Source organism: Carcharhinus amblyrhynchos, chromosome 2 (assembly GCF_965287045.1).
Source record: "Carcharhinus amblyrhynchos chromosome 2, sCarAmb.v2.hapA, whole genome shotgun sequence".
NCBI classification, from domain to species: Eukaryota; Metazoa; Chordata; class Chondrichthyes; order Carcharhiniformes; family Carcharhinidae; genus Carcharhinus; species Carcharhinus amblyrhynchos.
Genome location: NC_137325.1, coordinates 142,812,913 through 142,825,506, shown reverse-complemented (window position 1 = coordinate 142,825,506; position 12,594 = coordinate 142,812,913). Strand labels below are relative to the sequence as shown.

At 44.6% G+C, this 12,594-nt stretch overlaps 1 protein-coding gene across 2 annotated transcripts in view; it reads left to right on the top strand.

Moving 5' to 3' along the window:
* The window catches only part of mindy4 (MINDY lysine 48 deubiquitinase 4), a 194,725-nt gene that overhangs the window by 115,596 nt on the left and 66,535 nt on the right, over nt 1-12,594 (top strand). For both annotated transcript variants that reach the window (XM_080213582.1, XM_080213573.1), the window contains exon 13: nt 3,449-3,516. In XM_080213582.1, coding sequence (XP_080069708.1) covers nt 3,449-3,516 — 68 coding nt within the window. The remainder of the gene's footprint in view (nt 1-3,448; nt 3,517-12,594) is intronic.

Sequence of the window (12,594 nt, the reverse complement as noted above, 5' to 3'; positions counted from 1 at the left end):
AGAATGCAGTGTCATTTTGAAGTAAATAGTGAAAGAGCCAAATTTTAGTGGTGATGTGTGTGACATACATTGTGGAGCACAGAGGCCACTGTGTATACATTCTCACTGTTATCAAAATTAGGCTTTTATTTATGCTTGATTGAATGATTAAATTGTCCAATTATCTTTTCTTATGAAAGAGCTGCCAGAGAAAAGTTTATTTATGGAACCCAAGATGTCTACAGCAAGCACAGGAGGCCATTCTGAGTGTCCACCTTTGAGGGTAACATGGTGGTTAGCACTACTGCCTCGTGCGCCAGGGACCCGGGTTCGATTCCCGGCTTGGGTTGCTGTCTGTGCAGAGACTGCATGCTCTTCCCATGTCTGCGTGGATTTCCTCCGGATGCTCTGGTTTCTTCCCACAGTCCAAAAGACGTTCTGGTTAGGTGCATTGGCCATGTTAAATTCTCCCTCAGTATAGTGTTTATAGGCTTAGATTTAAGTAATTAATAAAGGGGAATTGAATATTTTTTCACTCAAAAGGTGGTGGGGATTTGGGGTTTGGAATTCACTACCTGGAAGGGGAGAGGTAGAGGCAGAAGCCCTCTTCACACCTTAAAAGCACTTGAATATGGACTTGATGTGGTGTAACTTGCAGGGCTATGGATCTTTAGAAGCTGGCGCCAATTTGATGGGCCAAACAGTCTACCTCTGTGATGTAGATCTTCCTACATTATATGTCTTAAATCTTTGTTGCATAAGCCAGTGATTGTCAGATGTCTAAATTATTCCAGATTATTCTTTCAGTCAGCTAACAATGGTCCGATGTGTCAGGTTAACCTAATTAACTTAAAGCTGCCTTACATAGGCAGGGCCCAGTATAGGTTTGGGAATCGCCAAGTCTGAGTTCTGCCTACTGATACTGAGCGCTTTGTACCTCACTGGTGGGGGAGTGGGTAAGCAAACTACAGATTTTTAAAAATATTCATTCATGGGACATTGGGGTCGCTGGCCAGCATTTATCCTCCACCCCTAGTTGCCCTTGAACTGAGTGGCTTGCAATCACATTTCAGAGGGCAGTTGCGAATCTTGAGAAGGTGAGAGGGCATGGGATCCAAGGGCCTTTGGCCTTGTGGATCCAGAACTGGCTTGCCTGCAGAAGGCAGAGAGTGGTTGTGGATGGGTCTTTTTCTGAATGGAGGTCAGTCACCAGTGGAGTGCCCCAGGGATCTGTTCTAGGACCCTTGCTGTTTGTCATTTTCATAAATGACCTGGATGAGGAAGTGGAGGGATGGGTAAGTAAGTTCGCTGATGACACGAAGGTCGGTGGTGTTGTGGATGGTCTGGAAGGATGTCAAAAGTTGCAGCAGGACATAAATAGGATGCAGGACTGGGCGGAGAAGTGGCAGATGGACTTCAACGTGGATAAATGTGTAGTCTTCCATTTTGGCAGAACCAACGGGATGAACGAGTACACTATCAAGGGCAGGAATCTTAGTAGTGTTGAAGAGCAGAAGGATCTTGGGGTCCGGGTCCACAGGACTCTTAAATCGGCCTCGCAGGTGGAGGAGGTGGTCAAGAAGGCGTATGGTGTACTGGCCTTCATTAATCGAGGGATTGAGTTTAGGAGTTGGGAGGTAATGTTGCAACTTTATAAGACCCTTGTCAGGCCTCATTTGGAGTACTGTGCGCAGTTCTGGTCGCCTCACTATAGGAAAGACGTAGAAGCTATTGAAAGGGTACAGAGGAGATTTGCAAGGATGTTGCCTGGACTGGGAGGCATGCCTTATGAAGTTAGGTTGAGGGAGCTGGGACTCTTTTCCCTGGAGAGACGAAGGTTGAGAGGCGACCTGATAGAAGTTTATACAATGTTGAGAGGAATAGATAGGGTGGATTCTCAGAGGCTATTTCCCCGGGTTGAAATGGTCGCTACGAGAGGACACAGATTTAAGGTGCGGGGAGGAAAGTACAGAAGTGATGTTAGGGGTAAGTTTTTCACTCAGAGGGTGGTGAGTGAATGGAATCGGCTGCCGTCAGTGGTGGTGGAGGCGAACTCGCTGGGGTCTCTTAAAAGACTTCTGGATGAGTATATGGGGTTTAATGGGATTGGGGGGTTATAGATAGGTCTATAGATTGGTAGGTGTTGATGTGATCGGCGCAACTCGTGGGCCGAAGGGCCTGTTTGTGCTGTAGTGTTCTATGTTCTATGTTCTACATTGCTATAGCTCTGGAGTCAATGTAGGCCACACCAGGTAAGGATGGCAGATTTCCTTCCCACAAGGACATTAGTGAACCAGATGGGTTTTGCTGTCAATTGACAATGGTTTCATGGTCATCAGTAGATTCTTCATTCCAGATATTTTTTATTAAATTCAAATTCCACCATCTGCTGTGGCGGAATTCGAACCCAGGTCCCTAGAACATTAGTTGAGTTTCTGAATTAATAGTCTAGCGATAATACCACGAGGCCATTGCCTCCCTTTACAGGTGGGTGTAGTTTTCTGTTTAGATTTTCCTTCTGTGTGTGCATGAGTTAAGATACCTGCCCGACTAAACCAATAAACAGCATAGAAACCCTATAGTACAGAAGGAGGCCATTTGGCTCATCGAGTCTGCACTGATAACAAACCCAGACCCTATCCTGTCACCCCACATATTTACCCGCTAAACCCTCTAACCTATGCATTCCAGGACACTAAGGAGCAATTTAGCATGGCCCGTGCACCTAGCCAGCACACCTTTGGACTGTGGGAGGAAACTGGAGCACCCGGAGGAAACCCATGCAGATACGGGGAGAATGTGCAAACTCCCCACAGACAGTGACCCAAGCTGAGATTGAATTCGAGTCCCTGCAGCTGTGGGGCAACAGTGCCAACCACTGTGCCACCATGTCGCCCAATGCATGACGAACATGAGAGAGTCCAAGGACCAGAGAGACCTTGTTGACCAGTCTGATGATCACAAAAAATACTATAATATGATAATAAAACACTATCAACTCCCCCATGGCTCTCTGCGTGAACAGCAAATCCATAGCCTTTTAAATATGTCAGTGTAACTTCTGTTGACTCTGAAATGCCATGTTGGAATGCACTGCCTAAAAGGGTGGTGGAAATGGATTCAATATTAATCTTCCAAAGGATAAATACTTGAAATGTAGAAAGTTATAGGGTTATGAGGAAAGGCAAGGGGAGTGGGGCTGATTGTTTGCTCTTTTAAAGAGCCAGCATAAACATGAAGGGCCAAATGGCCTCCTGACCAGTATCATCCTGTGCTTCTAGAGGTGGTCACCACAGGGACTGCAGCAGCTCAAGGACAACATGGATGAGCAATAAAAATGCTGGCCTGGCCAGCGATACCCACGTTCTGTGAAAATATAAAAAATAAGTCCTCTTTAGTCAAACCATCAGTCTGACCTACTGAGTAGTTTCAAAGTCAGAAGGTAAATTTTGTGTCTTTTGCATTCTAGTTTGAGATTGGACCATTTGGCTGCATTCTACTGACATTATCTGCCATTTTATCTCGATCCATTGACTTGTAAGTACTCTGATGTTTTTTACTTTCCATAAGATTTGTGTGTTTGTTACATTGAAGCTCTGTTTTTTTCCAAAAACACAAGAACCGGTTATTTTGCTGATCACAAACAGGGTTGGGGACGCAGGTGAATGACTCAAAGTTAGATATCAGTAACTGGGGAAACAGTAGAAAAACTTGCTTAACATTAGAAGTTGAAACGTGCAGACTGATCCTATTGCTTGCGATTGAGCAGTGCAGCTGGGTGACCTGAACGGAGGAAGATAAGCTCTGCTCGCTATTAGCAGTGAAACCATGATGTATTATAAAATCACTTCTGTGCAGAAGGAGGCCATTTGGCCATCGAGTATGTACCCAGACCCTATCCCTGTAAACTCCACGCATTTATTCTGCTAATCCCACTGACGCTGGCGTCAAATTAGCACGGCCAATCAACCTAACTCACACATCTTTGGACTGTAGAAGGAAACCAGAGTACCCAGAGAAAACCCATGCAGACCTGGGGAGAAGGTGCAGACTCCACACTGACAATGACCCCAGCCAGGAATTGAACCTGGGTCCCTGGCACTGTGAGGCAGCAGTGCTAACCACTATGCCATCGTGCCGCTCCCAGGCAGTGGTGTTTTCCATTCCCACTCTTATAATTTCATCATGAATAGGAAACGGTGGATGTCATTCCTTCACCACCTCCCATCTTTTTTATTGCGATAATGGGGACAGTAAACAATTCCATCTTTTGCAAATGTTTCTTCACTCTTTGAAACATAAAATTTTGAGATGATCGGCATCTTTGCTAAGTTAACTTCAAAAACTTGTGGTCCTCAAGGTTCAAGCCTTGCATCAGAGATTTATTTTCCGGTTACAATGTTATCTCATTGAACATATTCTGCAAAAGAGGAAGCTGGATCCAGTCTGTCTTCAACAGGGGTTTGTTCACAAAACCTTGCATAATGCATGCGCAGACTTTCACACACGTTTCCCCAGTTATTTTCAGCTGCTTTTAATTGTGACGGGAACATGTACTCAATTGCAGTGGCATTTGTAACATTATCATTCCTATTACTCTTCTTGAAAGTGTTTGTAAATAAAGTCAGTCGTTCTGGTTGGAAACAGTATTAACTGAATGGTATAATTTTAAAGGGGGTTAAGGAAGAGAGAGACCTGAGCATTCACTGAGATTAACTTTTGCAAGTGGCCGGACAGGTTGTGAAAACTAATTAAGGAAAGCATGTTGGATCCTCGGCTTGATGTAGAACATTGAAGCAAGACCGTTATAAATCTTTACCCACTACTAAACCTTTATAAATTAGTTGGAGTATTGTGTCCAATTTTGGCTACTATATATTGCCCATCCCTAGTTGCCTTTCAGAAGGTGAGGGTGAGCTGCCTTCTTGAACTGCTGCAGTCCATGTGCTGTGGGTTGACCTACAGTGCCATTAGAGAGGGAATTCCGGGATTTTGACCCAGCGACTGCGAAGGAACGGCAATATATTTCCAAGTCAGGAGGGGAACTTGCAGGTGGTGGTGTTCCCATGTATCTGCTGCCCTCATCCTTCTGGATGGAAGTGGTCATGAATTTGGAAGGTGCTGTCTAAGGATCTTTGCAGTGCATCTTGTAGATAATGCACACTTCAGAAAAGATGCCAAGACCATGAAGAGTGTAGAGATTGATGAGAATGTTATCAGCATGAGGGAAACTACTGAGAGACTAAAAATTTGAAAATTATTCCCCTTGAGGTAAGGGGCTACTTAGCAGGGGACTGAATGGGATTGGGGGGGGGGGCGGTTGTAAGAACAATTTTTGGAATCTCACTTCAGGAAACATGGGCGGCATGTTGGCATAATGGGTGCAGCACGGTGGCACAGCTGCCTCACAGCTTCAGGGACCCGGATTCGAATCCGGGTTTGGGTCACTGCCTGTGTGGAGTTTGCACATTCTCCCCGTGTCTGCATGTGTTTCCTTCGAGTGCTCCGGTTTTCTCCCACAATCCAGTGGGCTAGGTTGATTGGTCATGCTAAATTGCCCCTTAGTGTCCCGGATTAGAGAGATTAGTGGGGTAAATGTGTTGGATTGTGGGGATAGGCCTGTGGTGGAGATTCAGTGGGCCACATGGCCTCCTTCTGCACTGTAGGGGTTCTGTGTTTTGAAAAGGCTACAGATGATGTTTACCAGGATGTTACAGCATTAAAATGCTATTTCAATACTGCTCATAGAAAAGCACTACTTCCCCCCTGGTAGCAACTTATTCCAAGTACCAATCTGTGATGAGATTGCAATCTCACTGAAGTTCTTTCTGGGTTCTGCCTCCTGCTAGATCCCATGTGTTAAGGCTTTGTACAGGCTGTTGCTACATAGCCGTGGTAGCTCAAATGGTAAATAATGGGACTCTTAATCCAAAGATCAGCATCTCAAGTCCAATGTGGGACACAACTTTTTCTTCAATATTTTAGAATTATAGAATCCTACAAGGCAGAAGGAGGCCCTTTGGCCCATCAGGTCTGCACCAATCCCAATCGCTCCCAGGCCCTCTCCCCCATAACCCCATGCATTAGCTAGTCCCCCTGACAACAAGGGCCAATCCACCTAACTCACACGTCTTTGGACTGTGAGAGGAAACCGGAGCACCCAGAGGAAACCCACACAGACACGGAGAGAATGTGCAAACTCCACACAAATAATGTTCTTTGTTCTTTGACCCAAGCTAGGTATTGAACCCGGGTCCCTGGCGCTGTGAGGCAGCAGTGCTAACCACTGTGCCACCGTGCCGCGTGCTGCCCATATGCAAGGTTAAAGAAGCCGGTGTTCTGGAGCGATTCAAAGGATGACAGAGAAGCAAAAATAGTTCATTAAGGGAATTCCAGTGCTAAAGACAGGGATGACAGTTTTAGAGCAATGAAAATTGGGAATGCAGAAGAGGCCAAGATTGGACGAGTGCACAGATCTCAGAAGGTTGCAGGACTGGAGGACGTTACAGAAGCAAATCATTTTTTCATGGGAGAATGTAGAATTAGGCTTATATTTTGTATACCGCCTAGATGGAGAGCAGAAGTAAGCCCCTTTAAACTGAATCTTTGCACTCAAGATTGTGTTGAAACTATTAAAATGTATATAACTTACCTCATAGTGCAGCAACTTATTTGTAACTTTATCTGATGACCTTCCTGACACTGACATGTCTAAATTCCTTTGTGGAATAATTTTATGGTTAATGAGAGCAGTGGTTGTGCTAATCTGTCCTAGACTAGGCAATGAGGCGCCTCTGAATTTTTGTAAGTTGTCTTACTTGTTATACTGCTGCCTTTTTTTTAAGATGTTGAGGCACCATCAATATTCCATCAGATAAATCTTTCCGATCAATCCCAAATTAAAAGGCATCTCTCGAGTCTAGCCTCTTGTGTGTTTCTTGCACTGAAGTTATAATTAACTCTGTTTTGATTGCCAGGATCAAACCAACTGCGGGTACCCCTATTCTGACCTATGCCTGACTGCACACTTCTTCAACTAAAACACTAAGATTAGGATTTTTTTTTTGCTGGCTGCCCCCAAATGTTTCCCTATATTACTGGGCGTGGCAGCATCCACTGAACGAGGTACCCGCACCTAAAATGAACATATTTGGAGAAAAGTTATCTTTCCAGCTTAGCTGGTTTGTGAATCATCTCTTTTTTGCCCAAATTCATTGCTAAAGTGTTGGAAGTATGAACCGCTTGGAGCTTGGGCCAGAGTTGATTCTGTAATTGCTTCATACCTTTCAGAAAGCTGTCACTGGTAGCTTATTGAGAGGTTTTCTGTGACCTGTGTCCTGTAGCTGGAACCGATTGCCCATATCCCTTCAAGGGCAGATCACAGTTATAAGGTCAGTAAGTAAAGTGCAGCATGTCATTGTCATACCAACAGTTGCTCTGGGAGCCCTGAGACTTTACACGCTCTTTACAACCTCACCAAGCCCAGTATTGGTAAGGCAGATTCACTGTGACCTTTGTATCTTTTCCTCCTGGATCCTGGACACAGCTGCTAAATCCACTGGGGTTTAAGTAGCCAAGTGCACAACCATGTCAACAGAGCAGGCCCCTGGATTGTGGTTGAGGGAAAGGGGAAGACCATCATAATTTCCAACCACTTTTATCATCATTGCATCACAAGGCCTCTGGGAAAACACAAGCAGCTCTTTCTTGGTCCACATACTTTGGTTGATTCTTAGATGCCTTCTGAAATGGCCTAGCAAGCCACTCCTTGTATTCAACCATTATGAAGAAAGCACAAAGGACCACCCAGCATTGACCTAGGCATCAGAAAGGCAAATCCAGCCCTGCAAAGACCTCCTGACTGACATCTTGGTCAGTATTGGGAGAGCGGTCTCTCAGATTAATCAAATAACAACCTAACGTACTCATACTCATGATATCATACCTTAGGAGACAACGTACCATCACCATCCCGAGAAATATCCTGTCTCACCAGCAGGACAGACCCAATAGAGGTGGAAGCACAATGGTATATAGTCAGGAGGCTTCTGAACTCCATGAAGCCTCATGGCACCAGGTCAGACATGGGCAAGGAAACCTCCTGCTGACTGCCACGTACTGTTCCCCCTCAGCTGAGGAAGCAGTACTCCTCCATGTTGAACATTACTTGTAGGAAGCACGGAGGGCGGCAGGGGCACAGAATGTACTCTGAGTGAAAGATTTCAATGTCCTCCATGGAGAGTGGCTCAGTAGCACCACCACAGACCAAGCTGGCCAAGTGCTAAAGGATGTGACTGTGGCAGATAGTGAGAACCAACAGGAGGGAAAAACATATTTGACTTCAGCCTCACCAACCTTCTTGCTGCAGATATAGCTGTCCATGAGAGTAGGACTGTACAGGACAAAGTCCGTCCTTCACATTGAGGATACTGTCCATTGTGTTGTGTGTCATTACCATTTTGTCAAATGGAATAGCTTTAGCAACTTGAGACTGGGTATCCATGAGGCACTGTGGGTCATCAGTAGTAGCAGAATTATACTGAGCACAATCTGTACTTTGTGGCCTGGCATATCCTCCACTCTACCATAACCACCAAGCTAAGGGGTTAACCCTGGTTTAATGGAGAGTGCAGGAAGGCATGCTAGGAGCAACGCCGGTTTTATCTAAAAATGAGGTGTCAACCTGGTGAAGCTACAACACATACCAAACAGCATAAGCAGCAAATGATAGACAGCTAAGTGATTCCACAACCAGTGAATCAGGTCAAAGCTCTGCAGTCCTGCCACATCTAGTCATGAATGGTGGTGGACAGTTAAACAACTCATTGTGTAGGAGTCCCTCAATGATGAGAGGAGCACAGCATATCTGTGCAAAAGACTGGCATTCGTAGCAACCTTCAACTAGAACTGCTGAACGAATGATCCATCTCGGCCTCCTGCAGAGAGCCACAACATCACAGCTGTCAATCTTCAGCCAATTTGATTCGATCCATGTGATATAAAGAGATGATTAAAGATGTTGGGTGCTGCAAAGGCTATGGGCCCTGACAATATTCAAGCAAAAGCATTGAAGACTTGTGCTCCACAACATGTGTTTTCCCCTAGCCAGGCAGAAGCAATACATTTACAACTCTAGCATCTTTCTAGCAATGCAGAAAATTGTCCTGACATGTCCTGTACACAAAAAGCAGGGCAAAACCAACCTGGCCAATTACCGCACTGTCTATTCTTGATCATCAGTAAAGTGATGGAAGGGATCATCAATAATGCTATTAAGCAGCACCTGCTCAGCAATAACCTGCTCAGTGATGCTCAGATTGGGTTCCTCCGGAGTCACTCAGCTCCTGACCTCATTATAGCCTTAGTTCAAACATGGACAAAAGAGGTAAATTCCAGAGGTGAGGTGAGAGTGACAACCCTTGTCATCAAGGCTGCATTTGACTGAATGTAGCATCAAGGAGCCCTAACAAAATTGGAGTTAGTGGAAACCGGGGAAAACCCCCCCACTGTTGGAGTCATTCATATGTGGCAGCGAGGTTGACTGGAGGTCGATCATCTCAGTTTCAGGACATCACTGCAGGAGTGCATCCTGGACCAAACATTTTCAGCACCTTTATTAATGACGTTCCTCTCATCATAAGATCAGAAGTTGGGATGTTTGATGATGACTGCACAATGTAACTAGTAGAGTTGACTGAGGAGAACTAGTGGATGTAGTTTATTTATACTTTCAGAAGGCTTTTGACAAGGTCTCACATAACAGAGTACTATGCAAAGTTAAAGCACATGGGATTGCAGGTAATGTCCTGAGATGTGTAGAAAGCTGGTTAGCAGACAGGAAGCAAAGAGTTGGCATAAATGGGCCTTTTTCTGATTGGCAGTCAGTGACTAGAGGGGTTCCACAAAGATCTGCGCTAGGTCCCCTGCTGTTCAGATGATATATTAATGATTTGGAAGAGGAAACTGAATGTATTTATCTCTAAATTTGCTGATGATACAAAGTTGGGTGGGAGGAAGAGCTGTGAGGACGATGCAGAGATGCTGCAGTGTGATTTGGACAGGCTGAGTGTGTGGGCATATGCATGGCAGAGGCAGTATAATTTGGATAAATGTGAGGTTATCCACTTCGGTAGCAGTAATAGGAAGGCAGATTATTATTTGAATGGGTGTAAATTGAGAGATGTGGATACTCAGCAAGACCTTGGTGTCCCTTTGGATTAGTCACTGAAAGTAACTGCGTGGGTACTGCAGGCAGTAAGGAAGGCAAATGGTATGTTGGCCTTCGTAGACAGAGGATTTGAGTATAGTGAAAAGGATGTTTTGCTGCAATTATATAGGGCATCGATGAGGCCACACCTGAAGTATTGTGTACAGTTATGGTGTCCTTATTTGAGAAAGGATGTCCTTGCTGTAGAGGGAGTACAGCAAAGATTTACCAGGCTGATTCCTGGGATGGCAGGTCTGTCATATGAGGAGAGACTAAGTCGGTTAGGATTATATTCACTGGAGTTCAGAATAGTGAGAGAGGATCTCATAGAAACTTATAAAATTCAAACAGGGTTAGACAGGGTAGATTCAGAAAGAATGTTCCCAATGGTGGGGGAGTCCAGAACTCGAGGTTGTAGTTTGAGGATAAGGGGTAAACCCTTTAGAACTGAGGGTGAGGAGAAATTTCTTCACCCAGAGAGCATTCACTATCACAGAAAGTAGTTGAGGCCAAAACGTTGTTTGATTTCAAGAAGAAATTAGATAAAGCTCTTGGGGCTAAAGGGATTAAGGGATATGGGAGAAGGGAGGGATCAGGATCTTGAATTCGATGATCATTCATGATCCTAATGATGGCGGTGCAAGCTCAAAGGGCTGAATGGCTTACTGCTTCTAGTTTCTATGTTCAGTATCATTCACAACTCCTCAGATACTGAAGCAGTCTGTGTCCAAATGCAGCAAGACTTGGACAATATCCCAGCTTGGGCAGACAAGTGGCAAGTTACATTCATGCCACACAAGTGATAGGCAATGACCATCTTCAACAAGAGAGGATCTAACCATAGCCTCTTGTCATGTAACAACACTATCCTTGTTAAATTCCTCACTATCAACACCAGGGGGGGGGAAATGCCATTGATCAGAAACTGAACTGAACTAGCAATACATGTACAGTGGTTACCAGAGCATATCTAAGGCTAGGAATCCTGTGGCAAGTAACTTGCCGACTGATCCTCTGATGTCTGTCCACCATCTTCAAGACACAAGTCAGGAGTGTAGTGGAATAGTCTCCACTTATCTGGATGAGTGCACCTCAAAAACATTTAAGAAGCTCAAAAGACAGAGCAGCTCACTTGATTGCTACCCCTTCCACAAGCATTCAATCCCTCCACCACCAACGAACAGTGGTAGTTGTGTGTACCACCTCCAAGATGTACTGTAGAAACTCACCAAAGTCCCTATGGCAGCACCTTCCACACCCAATACCACTGCCATCTAGAATCATAAGAGCAGCATATTCCTGGGACACCACTAACCTGGTTCCCAGTTTCTCAAACTCACATAAAACTGACTGCAGCAGCTAAGTTTCAATTGAGCCCCTCGAATGAAACATCTCCAACATCGCAACCTGTAAAAACGGCAGCGGCAACAAACATGTTGGGTCAGAAACCTGCCCTGAGCTTGTCCCGTTCACTGTAAGGGAGTTAATATTTATTCCCATGTCCCTAGCAGTTGACTAAATCAGAATAAAATTATTCAGAATAAAATTGGAGAGTGGTGATACTGAAGCAAGCTGTCCACACTCAGCTAGGTGTTGCATTCTCAATCTATATGGCCATCCCAGTTAGACATTACTGAACCCAAGCCAGCACCAAATCCAAGCCAAGGACACTGGCTCATACTGGGGACTCTTGAGGTACATGGTGCTAGTGTCTCCCTTGTACTAACTGGTGCCAAGACTGGATCACTATTTGTATTGTATGAAAGGTACTACCTATTGATTTCGAAAACAAAACTTCTGTGATACAACAGGGAGATTCTGATCACACACTGAAAGGCATCAACAAGGCTTCTCAGTACAGAATGCTTTAGGACTTTACACGGACGGTGCAAAATCCAAATACAACGTAAAACTAAACTGTAGTTGTTCCTCTGAAAAATGATTTTATGCAGTGAGTTGTCATGACATGTAATGCACTGCTTTGAAGGGCAGTGGAAGCAAATGCAATATTTACTTTAGTGTTTAACGTTTATTTATTAGCGTCACAAGTAGGCTTAAATTAACACTGCAATGAAGTTACTGAGAAAATGCCAATTTCTAACTTTCCATCATTCATACCTGAAGGGAACAAATTTGCAGAAGGGAGTGAGACTCTTTGTTTAGCTCATTCAAAATGTATAATGGATCAAATTACCTCTTCCTGCCCTTTTCACTCTGAACCCATGCGGGAAATGAAGGGGACAATTGAATCAAGACCTCTGCATTGAGTATCTTAAATGGACCTGTTGGTGCATGGCCCCCCCTGATGTGAGAGGGGAATCTTAAAACAAAACATATGGGCAAGTCCACTGTTAGCAATCTGTTCACTGCCCATTGCTCAGTGAGTAACATTTCCACATCGCTTGGGG